Genomic DNA, 22,427 nt, shown 5'->3' on the forward strand with positions numbered 1-22,427 from the left:
TTAAATAAATGTCTGAGATGCCCAGTAAGAGATTTCAGCACAATCAATTTCAGTAAGAGCTATTCATATATTAAGACTCATTCAAGACCTCACTTTCTCCTGCCGGAATAAAAGTTAAGAATCTACTGCATGGGAAGAACGTGTGTACCAGTAACTCGGAGCATTCCACGAGAGAAAAGACCACAGCAAAACCTCCCACTCCCAGAAGTGTTAACTGATCCTCTGCATTCGCTACCTTCACAATTTCTTCTCGTTTACTTGCTGGTTTTTTTTCAATCTCATCCAATAGCGCTTCAGCTTGATAAAGCCAGGTGCTGATGTGAGCAACATTTCCATCAAATATTTCCAACTGGTTCTGATGGTTCTAGAAAGGAATTAATAAAATGCTGATGCAATCATACGAAATATTTAAGACTATCGTCTTAGAAGAGATTAAAAGACCTTTAAAGAGCTAATTGTATGCTGAATTTCAAGAAGGGTTTCCACCTTCCTAAAAAGCTCTTCTCCACTGAATAAATCCCATTCCTAAGAATGCAGAGCTATGGTTAGTCCCTTTTAAATTTATTTGATTTAGACCTCAGTACAATAAAAAGTTGAAGAATAAAAGGTGAAAGTTGCTTTTCAATTTCATTTTCTTTGTCTCCCTTATTCCTCATTCTTGTACCACAAGTAATCTCATTTGTCCCCTTGATGATATTTGTTAAAAATTCATTTAAGGAAGTAATACATAAAAGAATGATTAACATATGGATGGAGTAAGATTCTGCCTGTTCAACAGACTATATCTGCTTAGAGGGCAGGGCCTGTGTCTTTTCACCTCAGTGTCGTCAGTATTTAATATTATTACCCCTGGCACAGACCGTAGTAATATTTCCTAAAGCAGGATATAAAAAGTGATCAAGATAAATTTGAAAACAGAAGCAAACAGTTAAGCCAATTAAAACTTGGCAAAATTGCTGAGGCTAAGGCAAGAATTTAGAACTTGATCAAATAGAGTGGGGAGAGTTATGATGAAACAAACAACTTCTAGGAACTACATTTTATAGAGTAAAGGAAACTAGAAAAAAATCTAGAAGAAAAGTGTTTAAAAGACAAGGAAATATTATTAATCTATAGTATGGAAAAATAGCTGAAAAGAGAAAATGAGAATAAATGACACAAGAAAAGTTTTGACAGTAATATGGATTCTAAGTAAGAAGAAATGATGAGCACCAGACTTATTTACCTCCAATAAAGCAGGTAAATCAAACGTTCTCATAGGACTAGAAAAATATTATTTGAAAAGAGAATTTGGAAGGTACAGACTAAAGAATACAGAAGGAAGAGGCCTGAGAATGTGGAATGAAGCTAGTAACAACAAAAATGAATATATAAAATATTTAGTGAACACATTCTCCGAGCCAAGAATTACACATTCGATACTCAACATTTAACAACTCTGTTAGATATGTACTTCTATTCCCATTTTATATATAGGGAAATTGAGGTTTAGTCACATTAAGTAATTTACTCACAGTTATGCAGATAACAAATTGTGGATGGACTCTGGATATGAATGTGACAGATCAAGACATAAGCCCATGAACTTCAAAGCCCTGCACATTCTGACTGATACCAATAAATGCTCAGACACATGTCTCTAGACATTACCCAGTAATTCTATGATTTGATAAAAGCTCTAACTCAGACATGTCAGAACAAAATAATTTTTTTTTTTTTTTGCTTGAGGAAGATTCACCCTGAGCTAACATCTGTGCTAACTTCCTCCACTTTGTATGTGGGTCACCACCACAGCATGGCTGATGAGTGGAGTGAGTAGGTGTGCGCCTAGGATGCAAACCCACGTATCTGGGCTGCCGAAACAGAGCACGCCAAATTTAACGACCACACCATGGGGCCAGCCCCTAAAATAATAATTTATAAAAATGCCAACTCCCTCTAAGGCAGGGGAAGGTGAGGTTGCCATATATTCATTGTTAGTATAAGAAGGACAGAAACCCACTATAAAGATTAAATTGTCACTATTTCCATGGAATAATTAACAGTGCAGCGGTAGAACCAAAGACTAACAACACGTAACATCTAACAATTATCATCATCACCATCATAAGATCTAAACTGGTTGTCTTAAATATAGTTATATAAGAGCACTACATGTTTTATGTCACATAATCTTCACAAAAACCGTGTGAAGCAGAAATTGTAATAATGCCCATTTTACATATGAGAAAACTGAGGCTTAGAGAGCATTTAAGTAACTTGACCATGTCACCCAGCTAGTACTCAAAATTTGTACTTAAGCCATCAGATGTCAGAACCTGTGCTCTTAACTACTATACTATTATCAGAATATTATAAATATTATATATAGTTTATGATAATTAAACACAATATTAAATTATTAAAATGAAACAAATAAGGTACATCCACCAAGATATTAAAGTATATATATCTACATATATCACAAATAGTTTTTCACTTAATAGAGACACTTTGAACTCTTTCTAGTTATTATCTTTTCAAAGGAAAAAATAAAATGTAGTCTAATAAAATTAATTCACAAGCAAAACATTACTGACACATAGAAAACAGGATTTGGAATTCTAATCAAAGCTGTATTCGTTTTAAAATAATGAAAGGAGAGAAGAAAGTGTCGTCATTAAATTTTCCCCGAAGCCTACCATTAAGGTACTGCACCAATCTTCGGTCCAGGTGCGAACGCGGCTCCACCCGGCACTGAGGACGCAGAGCTTCTCTTCCAAAACAGGCTCGCTGCCCTCGATCAAGCTCTGGAGGGCAGCACTGCTCTCTGTGATGGTGTTTAAATCAGCTTTTCTCTTTTCCAGATCCTTCAGAATGTTCTAGAAAATAAAAATACTGAGACTCACTTGATCTTTCAGAACATTATAAAAGTTTATATCACCTTCATTTTCTAAAAACTTTTCTTCTACATTATAGTAGTCCATGACTCCCTAGATAACTTAAAATATGCAATTAATTATGCAAATAATTAAACCTAAGAAATTTAATAAATTCAGATGTGGAAAAGGTAATTTTCATTTATTTTGAGTATAAATTCCATTTATCACACACAAACCCCAATGATCCTCATCATAACTCCAGATGTAAGGAATCAATTTCATTTTCAGTAACTACAAACTGGCAAAGCAAAACTATCCAAGAACTCACACTTCTCCAAAAGTCATAATGATTTATCTCCTTGAATACTACAGGAAACTACTGACGTGTACTATATTTACTTGCAAGGATTACATCCTGTAACCAAGTGATTTAACATATAATCTGTCACATAAGCACTAAAAACATATTTCATCTTAAGTAAATCACAGAAGAACTAACACATCTACGCTTGGTCCTACAATTGTCCTCATATGGAAAGATAACATTCAGGATAACCTGATTCACACATTTCACCAGTTTGACCAGGCAACGTGTAGTCAGAGAATTACAGACAGAAGACTGGTTCCAAAATTAAAACTACAAAGTTCTTTCAATCAAAAAGTACAGGGGCACATCTCCCTACGGCTGTTGCACCTTTTAAACCAACATTTAAATAAATCATTTCAAAGAGCTCAAGTTTATATTTCATCTCAAATCATTAAATCACATTTTGGAAGGCATAAGAATTGCAAATTCACAAGTGTGTCAAGGTTTTAAACACTTACTTGGCCACGTCAATTTCTAGTATATTTATAAAGTCACTAAAATATTTCTCTCAAGTGGTCTCCTCCAGCAGGGAGAAAAAAAAAAAATAGAATACCCACAGCATGGTTATGTACTGATTGACTAGCAGAGTCTTTAGGAACTATAAGAAATAATGACTTACAAGTAATTACATTTAAACAGTACATACAATCTATGCTAATAGCTTGTATTGTGAAGAAAATTACTACATTGAAAATAACAATATTTAAGCTACGGAATAAGTTCAGAAATGAAAATGCTATTTAAATTTTGCATTGAAAAAACTTTACATAATTTTTAAGAGCAAATACATTAAAATGTGAAATATGCATGTTTCTTAAATCTGAAAGCACAACGTTGACAATGGGTGATTATATTCCATACTGATGTTTCGTGTGATTTACCCCAGGGAAGAGAAGGTGCTGTGGGTTCGTTTAAAATGTACATCTCCCTTGACCCAATATTTTTAGGGCTAAGAATTTATCCTCAGGAAATAATTATGAATGTATGCTATGATTTAGCTACAAGCATATTCATCATAGCATTTTTTACAAAAGTGAAAATCGGTAATAATTTAGATGGATGTGAATGGAGGAACAGGACAATAAAAAAATAAAATATGCAATGAAATACTACACTTATCTCCAATATGTGATACGAAAGCACTTAAAAGTAAAGGAAAATGTCAAAGATCGAAGTTTTTTAGAGAAAGTCATGAAACATTAGATACAATATAATTCTTTTTAAATATATGCTTTTGCCTGTGTATGTCCATATGCGCCTATCAAAAACTGAAATAATAACAGGGTATTCTTTGATTATAGATGATTTTTGCACCTGTCTTTTTTTATTACACTATGCAAATGTCATTCAATTAGCTTATATGACTTATGTTGCTATCAAGAAAATAACGGCTTTCAAAGTGTATTGTACAGAGAAGATAATATTTCCTTGAAAAACCTCAATTTAACAAAAATAAAGTTTGGTGCCTTTGCTTGGAATTCATCCACAATACACTCAGGAATTCCAACATCCTTCATTTCCTTCATACATCCCGTTTCACGCCACACAGCCCATGGGCATAATTACACTTTTCATGAGCTATTTTCTAAACTGAGAATATTCTTTCTAGTGCCTAATATCTTGACATTCTTTCAACTGTTATCTCCACAGAGCATTCAATTAAGAAGGAGTTGTATCATGCCACGACCTCATAGCATCTCTTCACTTCCCACAAGCAAACACCTACAGAGGATGTCAAAACTGATGCTTGTAGCTTTATAAAAATCTCTGCCACAGTCTTGATCATTTATTTCCAGCACTTATCTCTAGTACACATGCTTCTTTCTTAGGAAATAAATTTAAGAAAAGAGAATGCCTTGGCGAAAAAAATTACTTGTGTCCCATCCATTCAATTCTTTGTCCACCTCAAAAGAGAGAATTGGCAAATCAACCCTCCACTCTCCGTGATTTCAAAGTAACTATAGGGCTAAAGAAAACTCTTGGATCTTTTGTTGATTTTTTTGGAAAATTCTGTTCCTACGCTCTTTACATCAGGTAGTTTGCAATAGAATGATTAGTTACTGCTACAAAGTTATTATAGGAGAATTAATAAATAAATTCAGCACAATAACTTTGTGAAGAATGAATACTCAAAAAATGTCACCGATTTTGGGGGACAGCCCCATGGCATAGTGCTTAAGTTTGGTACGCTCCACTTTGGCAGCCCGGGTTCATGGTTCAGATCCTGGACGTGGACCTGTACCACTGGTCAACCGTGCTGAGGTGGCAGCCCACATGCAAAGCGGAGGAAGACTGGCACAAATGTTAGCTCAGGGCTAATCTTCCTCAAGCAAAAAGAGAGCAAGACTAGCAATAGATGGGGCAAATATTACTCAGCAAAAAAAAATTAAAAAGTCACCAATTTTGAAGGTGATAATTACAACGTTTTCAAGTACCACATAAGCATAATGCCTAAAAAGGCCTTACTGATGATCCATACAAATTTAATACTTTTCAAATCAAGATAAAAATATTGTCTTAAAATTGTTGTTTTTCAAATATTCTTATTCTTTCTTAGGACAGAGAAGTGGTAAAAAAATAATGGAAAAAAGAAAAAGCCCTATTTAATATGAAATGGAGAGAAATGGCATCCACCCAGATTGTCCTGAACAGGATGTCACAGGTTACACTGGAATAATATTGGTGATTCACCTGAACTGCAACTTACTTTAGCCCAGGAAATCTCTGTATCCAAGTCGCCAAGCAAACTTTCTGAAGTGGATTTCTGCACTAATTCAGTTTCAGTCACAGAAAGCCATTCAGAGAGAGAAGCAGCCTCTTTCTTCACTTTCCGGGCCAACTGTGAGGCTCTTTCCAGATCCTGTTTTCCCTCTGTCACCTAAAAAGGAGAGAGAGACAGAGAAGGATGAACATGAATGAGCATAAATCAAAATAATAACTAAAGATCCAAACTGATTCATATCTAACGCCCAACACACACATAACCTTCATCTCTAGCACTAGAATCAGTCTGTCCTGGCATTCCCGCAGGGGACAATACACTGTCGTGGTTAACGCCAGGCAGCCCTGGGTTTTCATCTTAGCTCCACCACTTCTTTCCTAAGTGAGACTAGAGCCCTCAAAAGGCTGCTGTGAATATTAAATGAGAAACAAACATACACGAAGGTCTCGGGCCGGTCCTTGCAACAAAGCTAAGGGATCAATAAACAGCATCTTTTATCATCTTCAACAGAAGATGCACTGGAATCTAGATGAAGGACTCTGTTCAAAAAACACACACATATACACTATATTCTAGCACTCTGAGGGGGAAATAGCCCTATTTTCACAATTACATGTTTTAGAATTAAGCACTTACAGGAAATGAATACGCAACATACACTTTTATTATTTAATTCTTGTTGTCGACAGAAAGTAAAATGAACTGAACTAACATTTACTAGGCTGTTAATACAGCTCCCATATTACGTTAAAGGATCTTAGATACCTTAAGCAATAAAACCCACGACAGTCTCTGTGATAGGCACCAACCTGTCTACCTACAGATCACGGCAGAGAAGCTTAAAGCGGTTCAGGCCATGATCAGGGCGGTATGGCCACTGGATAGAGCCTGGGCTGACCCTCTACCTTACAAGATGGCGCCTCAAACTAAATGATCGCGCACAATCTAAAGCTGAGATAGCTCTTTAAAGGACAAGACAACACAATAATACATAAATAAAATATGTTCCTCCCTTTATGCGCACATATGTCTCGACAATAACCTTACCTAAGTACTGAGTGATAAGTCACATACGGGATGAAATTTTCTTAGATGATATAAAATGGCCTAAAGACTGAATTTTCCTAATAAATAACATGGGATTCCATTTCTTTCTCCTGTCCCCTAGGTTCAGTTTTACTCTTTCACACCTCAAGGATTGATGATTATTAAAGTCCTTCTTAAAAGTGAATTTTTTTCTCTATAGAGTTTAATTAAAATTCATGACTCTAAATTAATAGCACCTCAATGCAGACTTTAGGAGACAAATATGTGAATTATACTAAAAAAATATTGCGTATTCAAACGCTACTTATCCGACTTTGACATGCCCAGGCAGCTACACAATCATCATGAAATTTAATGCTACTAAAGATTTGCATATACCAGGAAGAAAATAACTTACAGTTTAACTTGTAACAAATTACACTCTTCTCAGTCTAATCAATACATTTTAAGATGTACTGCATATTGAATTAGGCAGTATCAACTTGTAAATTGTTTATCTAACCATTTATCTCTTCTCCCTCTTGGATAGTCAACCATTCCTTCTCAACAGGATCATTCTCGTCAGGTATCAAACATACTCAAGTCTCTCCTAGACACACACACAAACCCCTTCTCTGTCCCACATCCCCTAAAGACCTTCCTCTCTCCTACCTTTCCCATAGAGATCCTCCCATCTTTCTTACCTCCCACATGTACACCAAGCCATGCAATTCCAGCTTCTATTCCCATCACTCCACAGAAATTATCTTTGCTAAGCTCAATAACGACTCCAATGACAACAGATCTAACAACCGTCTTTAAGTGGATGTCACATTCAACTTTCAATAATATTCTAACAGTTGCCTACACTCATTCTCAAAACGCCCTCTTCCCCTGGCTCTTCAGACCTAGCACACTCCTGGTGGGCTACCACTTCTTGCTACTTACTATAGTTTCATTTATATATATTTAGGTTGTGCAATGTGACTTTTTAAGGTATACAATGTGGTAATTTTATATACGTATACACTGTGAAATGATTAACACAATCAAGTTACTTAACACATTCATCATCTCACGTAATCACCTTTTTTGTGTGTGGTGACAACACCTGAGATCTACACTCTTAGCAGATGTCAAGTTAACAGTTATGGATGTGAGATGATGGCGCAAAAAGATAGGAAAGAGTGCTGTTCTGCTGTCCACAGGGTCGCCAGGAGTTGCAATCCATTCCATGGCACTAACAACAAAATAGCGGTGGAGCACTGTGATACAGTGCCATCACGTCACGTTCTGGCACTGTATCACAGTGCTCCACCACTATTCACAGGGTTTTCATGGCCAATTTTTTTCAGAAGTGGGTGTCTAGGTCCTTCTTCCTAATCTGTCTTAATCTGGAAACTCCACTGAAACTGTCCACCATGGGTGACCCTGCTGGTATTTGAAATACCAGTGATACAGCTTTCAGCATCACAGCAACACGCAGCCACCACAGTATGATAACCGACAGATGGGTGGTGTGGTTCCCTGACCAGGAAGCAAACTCAGGCCACAGCGGTGAGAGCGCCGGATCTTAACCCCTAGACCACCAGGGCTGGCTTGAAATGTCAGTAGCCATTGAAAATATAAAAATGAATCTGGATTACATATTGAAAATAAATTTCTATACAAGTAGTAATCATTGTGATATTAACACTTACGTTTAAAGAAATATAATGAAAATTATAGGAATAATTGAAAACATATTAATGCCATAAAATTGAAACATGCACTCTCTCAGAAATGAAATTCTAAAGCACATAAAAGAGAGCGTGAGGTGGGCATGCGGTCGCGCCCCTCACCTGGGCACCCAGGTCATTGTAGAGCACCTTCAGAGACGTCAGCTGCTCGTCCATCCCCTTGGGGTTGTCTGTCTGCTGCTTCTGAACAATGTGCCTTCCTGTTTTGATGACGGTCTCCACTTCAAGCTTGACTTCACTCAAAGTTTTGTAGAGTTTCTTAAAAACAAAGCAAGACAAATTTTACACATTGTAGTGAAAACCTGCTAACTGGAATCATTCCAGAACACAACTTACAGAGGCTGACAACTACGAACCAACTATGGAGATCGAAGGGCTTTGTTTTTCTCAGATTTGGTTCAAAGGATGAGTAAAATGAAACCAAAGTGTAATAATTTTTTAAGTCAGATAAGAAAGTACACTAATAGAGATTATATTTGTTTAAAAAAAACTCAGACATATTTTAAAGGTTTATGAAAGTACTTAATATGAACAAAATTTTTCTATATAAAACGGGGAAATATTAAGACTAAAAAGTGAATGTCTATCATCTTTTAAATTACATTTTAAAAAATTCTAAATGCTATAGAAAAAAGCCAACACTGGTTAGTTCTGGCTGTTGGAACGTGGAAGTATTAACATTCATTTTTTCATACAATTCTCTGAAATACCAAGTCTACTACAATGAGCACATATTACTCACATAATGAAAAGATATATAAAAACTCAACATATCAAGATGTATGTGAGTATAGGAAGTTGGAGTTATGTAGGTCAAATTCAGAGCTGTCTTTATCCTAGTTAGCTTCAACTTAAAAACCTTTATTCTGAGCAGGTTCTCTCATCTCCATTCATCATGGTCTTGACCTGAAACCTCTCACGTGGCACTGTCACACAGTAACAGACCACGAGACTAAGTGCTTGCTTTGTTGATCTCTATAGCTCACGAAATAAATAAACACATATATACATGCATGCGCACACACACACATAAAAATTTATCTTACAGTCTGTGCTGCATAAAAACATTTAGGTCAATGACAGATTGCATATATTATGGTGGTCCCATAAGACTAGCACCATATTGCCGAGGTATGTAGTAGGCTATACCATCTAGGGTTGTGTAAGTACCCTCTATGATGTTCCCACAAGGATTAAATCACCTAACGACACATTTCTCAGAACGTGTCCCCATCGTTAAGCAACACACGACTGTATTTGTTCATCTTTCCACTCACTCTAGCTTTCAAGTGATCAAACAACTGTCAGTATGTAACAGATATGTGAAGACTGCAGTTTTGAAAAGCACAAAGAACTCTCCTAAACTCTTCTTGTCTTAAATGTCATCCTCTGTTTCTTCATGATTCTTCTCAAGCAGAACACTTATTCTAAGACTGTGTATGCTCAGCCATGTGATTTTTAAATTTCTATGCAACTGATTTTTAAAGTTCAAGACTAAAATAGTAATAAGGCCTTATAAATAATTTCTTCTTTCACATCTTAAGTTTAAACTTTGATTTAAAATTTTATTTTCCCAGAGAATAATTTTTTTATGCTATAATAGTCCTAACATCCATTCTAAGCATAATTTCTTCTTTCATATTTTAGGCTTAAACTTTACAAATTAAAATTTAAAATTTTATTTTCCTTGAGAATGAATTTTTTTACACTGTAATATTCCTGACATCCATTCTAAGTGTGGTTCATCTAGCTAACTCAAATTTATCCTTCAAAACTTAGCTCATTAGTCACATTCTCGCAAAGCCTTTCCTAACTTTATACTATGATTAAGACGTGTTTTCTTTGTTTTTTAATCACCATATATACATGTCTACTCTAGTTTCCTTATCTCATGACACTGTAATTGATTTTACTCTCTCCTAGCTCTCTCTCTATCTCTTCTAATTTCCTTAAAAGGAAGAACCACACTTCTCATTTTTTACCATTTTTCGTCATCAATCCTTATTCTTAGCACACTGTAAACTAATAATTATTGAATAAATCATGTATGTAAACGCTAGATGAAGCCGTATTAGCTGCTGGAAAGCCCACTGGACACATTAACCACCCACTGGCCTCACCATACACTTGTCCAAGTGGGTCTGTATGACATCAGGGTCCACATCCTTCACATCCAGAACGTGAAGCTCTGCTTTCACACCATCCAGCACACGCTTGCAGTCAAGCATGCGCTGTTCAAAGTTAGCGGGCTTCTGGAAAAGCTGGAACTTTGTGGACACCTCTCGAAGTTTCCTCTGTTTTCAGACATGAAAATAGTAAGCAGTTCACATCAGAATGATAATCTGTCTCACAGACATTATTAATGTAACACATACTGCTAAAAAGCTGTAAAATAAAGCACCAACAAAAACATTCCTTACAGGAACTCAGTGAGGTTGCCCGATCACCCTAGGAACAGCAGAGCCCAACGCCACGAATTACTTGACACTCAGGGTCTCAGTCTTAGATATAATAAAAGGCTAAGCTGGCCTCGCTGGAATTAAAACTGCGTTAGTTTTCTCATCTGTTTGAAAAATATAGTTAGGAACCCGTAGAACTCAAAACGTCCTTCATCACGAGCTCTGAGTGAAAGTCAATCTCGAGTCCACCGGGAAGGGACGAAGTGATGCTGCATCTCACGTCCGGCCCGGGTATCAGCCACATCAGTACTGACAGCGGCTCGGCCTGAACGGAAAAATCTATATACAGCGAACTTATAAATCTAGCTCACTCTCTCTTCTCAGCGATAAAAATCAGATTCAATATTTTCCACCCACGCAATAATTTGTGTCTGCTGCCCTGCCTGGAACACAATACGCCTTCAATACAGCACTCCCATCCCGCTGCTAACGTCACAGAGAAGTACTCAGCTCTTTCTCATTTTCTTTTTATGCCCAACACACTGCAAAGCAAAAGAAAGCTGCTCTCCCCATCACCTGTAACACATCCATCTGACTCCCTCCTCTGGCACTCCTGCCATCCGGGGAGGCCAGAGGCTGAGAACGGGTATTTCTTCTCAACTCCTCTAGAGTTAGCTCGTGGGCTGAGATCTCTGCTTGGATTTTCTACAAAGAGATGAGAAAATATCTTTTTCAAAAAGGTCCAAGTAGTCATACAATACATAAGAATATGTTGACCCCTATACAATAAGAGTTCAACAAATTTGACCCCTATACAAGCTTTAAGAAGTCTGCAGTATAATAACAAGATGGTCTGCCATATTGTGGGGCTACTGTGTGCTATGCACAAACTAAGGTCTTTGCATTTGTCATTTCTGATGTTCACCACTTATTTATAAAGAAGGAATTTTTCTAATTCCATAGCTAAGAAAACTATAATTTAAAAATGGTGGCCATTTACCAGGGTCTCACATAGAGACCACGAGAACTCCAAAACCCACAGGTTGCCTCATAAGAAAGGTCAACCTTTCTCACTGACTCAGTTTGGGAGGGCAGGAGGGGCTGGTTCTCTCGCTGGTGAGAAGGCAATCACACATTCTCTCTCTGTGACTCACACACCCTCATGTCCGAGGCCGTACCTGAGCTTCCTGCGGAACCTGGAAGGCGTCTATCCTGTCGGTCAGGTATGTTGTGAGCTGCTTGTCCAGCTCCCCTAAGCTCTCCTGCAAGACTTGAAGCATGTGGTCAGTTTCCTGCAGGACCTGGAGTTGCTTTTCCAAAGTAATCTGTTTGCTCTCTGCCTACACAGGGGAAAATTTAATCATTAGTCACTCAGCACTAATATAAATAGCTGAATATGGGAAAACCCTTTCATTCTGGCCATGAAGAAAAGAAATAGACTATTAAAATACTTACTTCAAGACTTTGGCCTGCATTATAAATAAATAATAGCTAGCAATGGTAACAGTGAAAAGATCCTTCTAGTATCTTATGTATTTTGCAGTGAATTAGTAATTTTTACTTGACAATGTAAAAATATAATGACAAGATATAAAAATGCCCATGAGGGCATTATGCTAAACGAAATGTCAGGTAGAGAAAGGTAAATTCCATATGATCTCACTTACATGTGGAATTTTAAAAAACAAAACAAAACAAGCTCATAGATACAAAGAACAGACTGGTGGTTGCCAGAGGCAGGGACAAAACGAACAAAGGGGGTCAAAAGGTACAAACGTACAGTTATAAAATAAACAGGTCTCAGGGAAGTAATGCCTGGCATGGTGGCTACAGTTAATAACACATTGCATATTTGAAAGTTGCTAAAAGAGAAGATCTTAAGAGTCCTCATCACAAGAAAAAACATTTTTTGTAACTATGCATGGTGACAGATGCTAACAATACATTTGTGGTGATCATTCTGCAATGTATACAAATACCGATTCTTATCTTGTACACCTGAAACTAATATAGTGTTATACGTCAATTATACCTCAATAAAAAAGTAAAGATTTCTTGCATATTATTAAACAGAGGATAAAAATATATCATTTATTATAAATTTAGGCGATTATAGGAATCAGCAATAAGCTTATCAATAAGAATATAAAATAAAACAAGAATTGTCTACCAGTAGAGTGAAGGTATCAATCTCTTTTTTCCAAAGTCTAAAACAAGCTCTACAGATGCGCACGTGTTGAACCACTATTTGCTGCACTTTGGGATAAACCCAACACTACTCAAGACGTAAACATCAACAGTTATTATTTAATAGGTGTTGGAAAGCATCTAATATCCATGCAATCCCCCTATAAAAGAACAGTCTCCTATCTCCACTTACGGATAAGAACATGCATGTTGTGAAACATTCTGGATATGCATCTAAGAGATGATGGCATTTTATAACAGCAGCTGATGTCAAATTCTCATGGCCCTAATATTTACTAGGATAATATGAGTTATTATTTGTGGAAATAAATAAAAGACACCTTAACTAAACTGGAGTCAGGAAGGCCTGTAGGGGGAGCTCTCACAGCCTATCGCATGTCATCAATTACACTGAACAGGAAGAGAGGCACACTGGCATCCCCAGAGGAAGGGCAACTACTTTACTCCTGAAGGAAGATTTCTCTCCCCACGGGCAACAGCCCAGCCCATGAGAAACACCACAGCTCAGGCAGCGAGAAGCCAATGCCTCCCTGAACTGTCACTTTCCCCCAATGGACTTTCATTTAGAACAGCCCCTCCCTACTCCCCCTTTTTCTCTGTAAAAGCAGCTCCCCGTTTTTGTTCATTGGATTTGCCTATGGTTCACCATAGCATGCACATCCCAAATGGCAATTCTTCTGGCTATTCCCAAATAAACTCATTTTGAGGAGAAAATAACAGTCAAATTTACTATTAAGTTGACATATTCTTATATACAGCTATAATACGATCCTTAAATGAAATTAAATAGTTCACAAGTAAACAATCTCACAGAGAGATTTTTAATCATCAGCTTCCTCCTGCCTTACAAGCGTCAGGTCTACTCCTCCCCACGTGGTACTTCAAAGCCCTCAACACGCCCATTAACGCTGGCTACCAAGTGCTCATCTTGGTGAATGTTCTTAAAGTCGCTCCATGTCATAAACCCTAATCAACACCAGCATGCGTCCCGGTTCTTACCAGGTGACTCAGTTCTAAGTATCGGCTGTTGAAAGCCTCCAGTTTCTCACTAATTATGTCATCGAGGATCCCTCCATCAATCAGAGTCTGGCCAAGCTCCCGAATCTGGGTGCGATTATCTGCTGGATGTCGCAAAACAGATTCTAGAGACTGGACGGGGACAAGGAAAAAATAATGCATTTACTGAGGCAAAACGTATCAAGAATCCTAAAAATATCCATTTTTTTAACATGTAATTCAATTTGCTAGACAAATCTACCTAAAGAACAAGAGCAGGAATTAAGTAAAGGATTAAGTCACAAAAACATCCATCATGGCATTAATAAATACACAAAATTGAGAACTCAGCAGGAATGATGACATATGATAATATAATTCCATAAAAATAATTTCAATAATTATTAATTACATGGAGAAATACTCATGATATGATACAAAGTTTAAAAGCAGAAAACAATACTACACAAGAAAAATTACCTCAAACTGTTATTGATTAAATTACTAAAAACAGCTACTCATTTTTCTACGACATATACAGAATGCTAGGTACAATTTTATATACACACTTTATATATACATAAATCTAACTAACCCTACAGGCTAAATATTATTCTCATATTACAGATGGGAAAACTGAAGCTCAGAGAAGTCAAGTAGTTTGCCTGCATATACACAGTCAGTAAAAAGAAGAACTCAGATTCCATCTTGGCTCCAAAGCCTTTGATCCAGTTACTATAACGTACTACCTTCCAGTGTGTACATGTAAAAAAATAAATAAACAGGAAGAAACACACCAAAATGTTTAAAAGTGTTTATCTTAGAGTTTGCTTTATACTTTTCTCCATTTTCCATGTTTGTAGAACGCACATTTTAGCTCTCACACTAGGAAAACATGTGTTCTTAAAGTAAGCTCTTCATATTTTTTTTTACTCTCTCCATCTCCCACTCTATTTTGTTTGAGAAGTGACATCTCTTCTCCAGCAGGGCATCTGTCTCCTGGAACTTAGGTACCACATCTGACTTAATTCTGAGCTTCAGTCCAGTCATCCACTTGGTACCACATCATATCCTTCTAGTTTTAAAAGCATATGCACCCCCATCGTGTTTGGTTTTTTTTAAGCAAATCTACTCTCTTAACATTTTAATCCACTTAAGGAACAGTGATTAAATCAGTTATCAGGTGCCACAAGCTGTTGCTGATAACCAGAGAACAATGAAAAATCAAGTACATTTCTTGGCCTCAAGGAGTTTGAGTCCAGGCGTGGGGATAAGCCCCTGGGACAGGACTCCATGCCCCTAATCCTGCCCACTCAAACCTGGCCTCCAACTTTTCACATCTGAAGAAGTGGGGGCCATTGTAAACACAGTTGTTGCCGTGTCTAATGAGCAAACATAACTTGATGAAGACACAAGAGAGCAATTGTCCTAATAACATAAGGCAGAGTCTTATCTGGGGACTGGTTAAAACAAGCTGGAAAACCATTAGAGTGCTTTACGATGTCTAAAATGCACTAATTATCAAACGGCTAACCACCTCGTGAGCTGAACTGGTGGGTCACCGATAATCGAAGTATACACGATTGTGTAATACTTCAGGCACCGGAAGAAAACACAAGTTACACTGAAAACTACTAGGAAGCAAACGTGTCTGTGGGCATAAGGCCCTCATCTTAATACTCATTTGGCCTCACTGCAACAGAAAGCAATGCCCCCAATAACACTGGCCCCCACCTCCAGGGCTTCACTGACAGCATCTGTCTTCTCCGGCAGGGCCTCTGTGCTCTTCATCCGCTCTTCCAGGGTGTTTAGCCAGCTGCTCTCAAGATCCAAAAAGTGAAGCAGTTCAATCCAACAAGACCACACCTCCTACAGGAGGCCAAGAAAGAAGTCACACTCGGTAAGAAGCCGTTTAGAGATGCGATGTATCTCTACAATCCTCTCTGATCAATAATAATTCATTTAGATATGAGTATCTATGGGAATTTAGAAACGGACGAAGTTGGAATTTCAAATAAGCGAGAGAAAATTGAATTCTTCAATAAATCATATTAGACAAATCGTCTTCAATAAATTCTGCATAAATCCATTAGACAATAAACTGCTGGGGTAGGAGCAAAAAGGAATGAGCTGCCTCACTCTTTCCACTAAAATAAATTCTAAGGGTCTGTTTCCATGTTTCAAAAAAACCCCTATGTAATCAGTAGAAGAAATCAGGACGTAAACACTATTAGTTTGTTTTTTAAATAGAAGATAAAAAGTATTCATCACTGCAACACTTTTTAACAATTATGTAGGAAACTGGAATTCCCTGGGGTCTACCCTATTCCAACTCAGAGTTAACTGATGTAACAATTTGCTGTATATTCTCTTTACAACTTTTTTCTGAATTCATATCAATGTGTCTATATATGAAAAGGGCCCCATTTCACCTAAAATGGAGTTACGTTATACTTACAGGATTAGTTGTGATCACTTACTCCTCATTCCTATGGGGAGTTTCTGAGGAGGTGTAGGGGGGATAAATTTATACTCTATTTTCTAGGAGCAAAATGATGGGAGGGACAGCCCCTTCTCCGTATAGAAGGAGCCTATTTGATTTGATAAATTTAGGAGGAAGAGCTCAGCTCAGACTCTCCTGGGTTGGTTCTCTTTCAGATCCGTGGACCGAAGGAGGCACATTCTAGCCTGCACTCCATCTCAGTTGCACTTACCTGATCGGAGGTCAGCAAGTTTTTCTATAAAAGGCCAGATAGTAAAGATTTCAGGGTTTACAAGCCACATCTGGTCTCTGTCACAGATTCTTCTTTATTTATTTTATGCGTATGTGTTTTGTTTTGGTTTTTTAACAACCCTTTAAAAATACACAAACCATTTTTAGTTCACCGGCCATACAGAAACAGGCCACAAACCAGATTTGACCCTCAGGCTGTAATCTGCCAACCCCTGGCTAAGACTAAAAGGGAAAAGAGGTGTCTCGTCCCTTAACTTTATTTCCACAGGCAGAAGGCAGACCGAGGAATCTACTCAGGGGCAAGCAGAGCCCTATTTCCTAGGGGAACGAAAGGATGGCTCACAGAGAAGCACTCCCAAAGAGCAGAACTGGTCCCTAATGGAGCAACAGTCCCTGTCCTGGAGTAGGGGGAGCTGACTGCACAAATTTGGCAGGATTTCAGAATTACTAACATTAGATTTGAGACTCGTTCTCACCAGTGACTGCTATTTACCTTCCACTGCTCCAGTGTTTTTGAATGAGTGTCCACTCAGGTTTTCATGTCCCTGTCTCACCACTGTATGCTGGGGATATGGGGCGCAGATGACATCTTTTTAGTGCCCCGGTCCGACAGATCCAGAGATGCCACACCCAAACACCGGCACCTGGAGATCCAGCTCCAACGAGCCGCATTTGCATTTGGACCTGATACAGATCACAAGAGGCTGCATTGCAAGCTCGATGCTGTACTGGATAAGACTGTAGGAGTCCCTGGGAGAGCACAAGTGCATCTTGCATGTGGGAGGAATGTAACTAATTTATGACCAGAGAGTGAACTATGGTGGATTAACGATGGCCACAAATTTTTGGCTGCTACTCCAATTAAGCGGTGAAATTGTTTTTCTCTTCCCTTAGAATGTGGGCCGGCCTGTGACTTGCTTAGACCAAAAGAATGTGACAGAGGTGATGCTGTGCCAAATTGCAGACCTAGCCTTTAAAAGGACTGGCAGCTTCTGCTTTCTCTCTCTTAGCCAGCTGCCACGCTGTAGAGAAGCTGTAAAACTGAGAGGCCACATGCAGGAGGACAGGCCATCATGAATGTTCCAGCTGAGCTCCCCACTGAATGCAGCTACCTGAGTGAGCTACTCATACACCACACACAGCAGAAGAGCCGTCCAGCTGAGCTAAATCAATCCAAAGAATCACGAGAAATTATAAATGGATGCTTTTGGAAGCCGCTACATTTTGGCAAGGTTTGTTACATAGCAATCAATAATGGAAAAATAAGTTTTTAAAGCCAACTTGTTTTATTTTAAAAACAAGATCTGGAAAAATGTGGCAAAATGTTAACATCAGCTACATCTGAGGGATGCGTACATAGGAGTTAGCAGTATTGTCAGTACTCTGCTATGTCTGAAATATTGCATGATTTAGAACATTTTAAAGGAATCTAGAAACAATCAAAGTAATAAAATTGGACTTTCCAAAGAAAGGGATTCTTACTCTAATTTAGAAATTTGGGCTATTTCTGCCCAAGACCCCTTGGTGATTCCTGACATAATTTTAAGAGTGCTTCCATTTGTAAACTGCTTTTTTCTTTTCATTTCCTCTTTCGAGGATACCAAGACCTCATCTTTTCTCTTTCATCTCTATATTTTTTTCTTAGATTTTCCTCTTCTTCTCTCAAACTAATTCCAGAGTAATTCTCAAATTAATTTTCAAAGCAATTCTAAACACTTATTTATTTCCTTCCTCATTCTCAAATTGTCACCTCTGGGTCATAAAAACAGCTTGAAGAAATGACAGAATACACGGCGGTCTTTCGTTAGCTTGGGCTAACTTGGGGACTCCATTCATTATATAAACATATTATAACTTGTTATTTTGGTTATCAGTAAATAGGAAAACAACAAAGTGTAAAATGTAGGGTGGTTATGAAGAGAAAAAAACATGGATAAAACTGTGGTAAAATTCAATTCCAATATCATTTACTAGACTTAAGATCAGGCATCCGCAATGCTATAATTATGTTCACAGAATTTTAAATTTGCAAATGAGCCACCTCGGGTGTTTTCTATTAGACAACATATTAACATTAAAGAATCAGGTTTTCTTTGACTCGCAGCTTTCTTATTTACCCGTCTCAATTATACATATTTATCTTAGCACAAAATAGATTCAGAATAAGCAAGTAATGAGCGGATTTAGTTTAAATACTGTAGTCATGATTGTTTATCATTTTAGGATTTACAACAATACAATCATTTGTTTTAGGTAGAACTGAATTTAAATTAAATTCTTATACATGAAAACGCTTCTTAATTCTTTTCAATAAGATGTAACACATCACACTAATGTTAAAAAAAAAACAAGCAAAAACTTAATTTTATTAAAAAAGGAAATAATTCATAGAATCATCTACATCTTAAACCCAACGGCCAGGGTCGGGGACGTGGTCAGCAAACCTCCGGCACATTCAAGCTCCCCTCTCCTTCAAGTCACTCCTTAACTTCAGACACCACTCCACATAAAGAACCTCAGTTCATCTCTGTGTACTAACCAGGCAAAACAAAGCAGAGGAGGTGCTCACAGCGTGCTGTTTTAGAACTTTAGGACTGGAACAGACCCCACAGATCATCTGTAACGTGAAAACCTTCATTCCACATTAAAAGAATGTAACGTGTGAAGATACGAAATGACTTTCCCAAGAACTTTCCGCTAATTGAAGGCAGCTCTTGGTCTCCTATTTTTTTTGTTTATTCCTGTTCCACTGTTAGCAACCTATTATGCAAGAACTACTTTTCCTTTATGATTCAGTATTTGAAAAGAAAAACACAGTTTTGTCCAAGGTACGGAGACGGTCAGTACATTTTGGAGTTTGAATCTCAGAAATGAGTCACTGAAAACAACGTACCTCTAGAGTGTGGCACTTTCCTCGAATTCTGTTACAAAGAAGCTGGTAATTCTCCAGCACCACGTTCAGCTCAGACGTCAATTCCTGGCCACCAGAGGGCACTTTGGCAGCTAATAACGTGATGTTGTCCTTCAGAATCTTCACTCTGACTTCCTTCTGTAACACGTCCTCTTTCGCCCTCTGTTCCAACAAAGGATGAACTTGAAATTTGTCTCCCTTTCTCCGTAACCAATTGCTCTCCTTTTTTTTTTTAAATAACTAAACCAAAATTAAAACATCTAGATGATTCTAATGACCTAATTGGAACATTATTTAGGTAATTACTACAGAGAGTGAAATTCTTTTGAAATAAGGACACTAACTACATAGTTCCACTCATTATATGCCCAATGGACACAGTCCCACGCAAATATTTTCATTTAATAACAGCAGTGTTAACACCTAAGTTATCCTAAATTATGTTTACTGACAGGAAGTATTTTCAAATTCTGGGTCCATAATAAGAATCTAAGTGAATTAATTTTAATTGACCACTGATCTGAGCCTATTAGACTGAAAGAAATAAATTTTCACAAAAAACGAGATGTCCCATAGTAAAGGTATCCTTTAAAAATAATATAAACATATTTTTTTCTCCTGGAACATAAGTATATCCAACCTTCTGATAATTAACAGTATTTCAAAGATGATAAAGCTATACTGGGAAGATCTGATCTAGAAATAGCTTCCTTCCTGACTGTCCCTCTGTGCTTAAGAGGAAGTCCCATATTCAGGGAAATCAACCCAAAGCAGCCATTCACTTTCCCTTTTAGCTTTCTTTACTGCTAATGGTTTTACATTTCCCTAGGTTGGGGTAAAATAACAAAGCTTATTGGTTTTTTAAATCCTAATGGTTGTTTGGCAGAATAAAAATAGAATGTTGCCCAATCAACGGTTCTAATCTTGTTTTTCTAAACCCTCATCCCCAGCGACTTCAAGAAACCACAGAAACACAATGCCAACAGTGCAAAAGAGGAGAATAAATGAAATGAGACGGCCCTTAACATGGTAGGCTACCTTGAAAATACCTTAGGTACTGAATATTTTAAAGTTTCCAAAAAAGCTACACTAAAGAAGATGTTTCAGTGAAAATAACACAAACGCAATAAAAGTCCCTTGTATTTACTTGGACGTATATACAATGATGCACTGATGAAATATAATCCTTTTTCTAAATATCCGCACAGACGTCTTTGCTTTCATTATACTTTTAGGCGAGTTAACTTTGGGGTAAAACATTCAATGTGTTGCTAAACCTTACTTAAAATAAGAGCGTTTAAGACACTATCTCCTTTGGCTGGAAACTGAGGGACACTGAAGCAGTGGTAGAAATTTGGGGATGATGCCCAGTTCTTTTATTATATAACAAAAGGAGAGCGTTCAAGCCTATTAATACAGGAATATAAGTTTACAGGAAATAGATCCTGTGGACCCAACTGATATTAAATCTCTTGATGACATTCCTACTGCTATTCTTATCTGCTCTAACAGAATTTTGGTATTCACGTGTGCCCATGTATTCACTGGAAGAACACATCTGATAAAACAAGGATAAACTCCAACTAAATTGGCAAGTCTCTCTTGTTCCTTACAACAAATAATTCTTTCTGAAAAATTTTGAAAATAGTGGTGATGGTTGCACAATATTGTGAATGTAATTAATGCCACTGAATTTTGGAGTCATTCTCTGTGGCTCCCCAAGGTCATAACCTATGAGACTGTCTCAGGAACCCTCACGGACTCAATTCATGAGCCATGTTTAACAGAGTGGAGTCTCGGCTTCCTTTCCCTATTAGAAGCATAATAGCTACCCTTCCGTTTGTTTTTAAAATTTGAAATCCTACGATGAAAGATAATATGCACATACCATGCTTTACAGCTAGAGAGATGACTGATTGAGCAGTTATTTTAAAGGGAGGAGAGGAGACAGAGGAGTGGCCACTGACTGTCTCAGCCTCACCTTCATCTCTTCCACGGCACTCTCAAGTTCTTCTGGTGACTTGTATTCGAAGTCCTTCTCCAGGTAATCTTCTTCCGCCTGGGTCATCCATTCCTGCATCTCTGCCAAGTCTTTCCTCAGGTTCACCGCTTTTTCCTGACTTTCAGACAACCTATTTTTTTGAATAGCAATCTAGAAAGGAAAAGCCATTCACCCAAATAAACAAACCTTAATACATTAAATGTCAAGTTCTGGTTTCTGATTTCTAAGGACACTGCAAGAACTTTCCACAAAGAATCTTAAGTTTTAAAATTCAGATAAAATCCTTGATACATTTTGTGCTGATGCTGTGGAACCTAAGCAATAATGACAACAGCAATCTGAACTGAGATTTGATATCACATTTTGGATATTAATATAAGCTAGAAATATCTACTATAATTTTGAAAATACATAACTTTTGAGAGAGTAATATTCTAACTGAAGGATTCCAACATCAATAAA

At 37.5% G+C, this 22,427-nt stretch overlaps 1 protein-coding gene across 33 annotated transcripts in view; it reads right to left on the minus strand.

The window, feature by feature from the left end:
- Positions 1-22,427, minus strand: part of UTRN (utrophin) — a 478,290-nt gene that overhangs the window by 280,921 nt on the left and 174,942 nt on the right. For all 33 annotated transcript variants that reach the window (XR_011434362.1, XR_011434361.1, XM_070256224.1 and 30 more), the window contains 11 exons: positions 21,945-22,115; positions 19,946-20,125; positions 16,053-16,187; positions 14,322-14,471; positions 12,293-12,454; positions 11,691-11,819; positions 10,836-11,009; positions 8,818-8,973; positions 5,936-6,106; positions 2,682-2,861; positions 236-364 (listed from right to left, as the gene is read on the minus strand). Coding sequence is in view for 31 of the 33 variants with exons in the window: in XM_070256224.1 (XP_070112325.1) it covers positions 236-364; positions 2,682-2,861; positions 5,936-6,106; positions 8,818-8,973; positions 10,836-11,009; positions 11,691-11,819; positions 12,293-12,454; positions 14,322-14,471; positions 16,053-16,187; positions 19,946-20,125; positions 21,945-22,115 (1,737 nt within the window). In the remaining 2 variants the exon portion in view is untranslated. The remainder of the gene's footprint in view (positions 1-235; positions 365-2,681; positions 2,862-5,935; positions 6,107-8,817; positions 8,974-10,835; positions 11,010-11,690; positions 11,820-12,292; positions 12,455-14,321; positions 14,472-16,052; positions 16,188-19,945; positions 20,126-21,944; positions 22,116-22,427) is intronic.

The sequence above is a fragment of the Equus caballus genome, chromosome 31, assembly GCF_041296265.1.
Source record: "Equus caballus isolate H_3958 breed thoroughbred chromosome 31, TB-T2T, whole genome shotgun sequence".
NCBI lineage: Eukaryota > Metazoa > Chordata > Mammalia > Perissodactyla > Equidae > Equus > Equus caballus.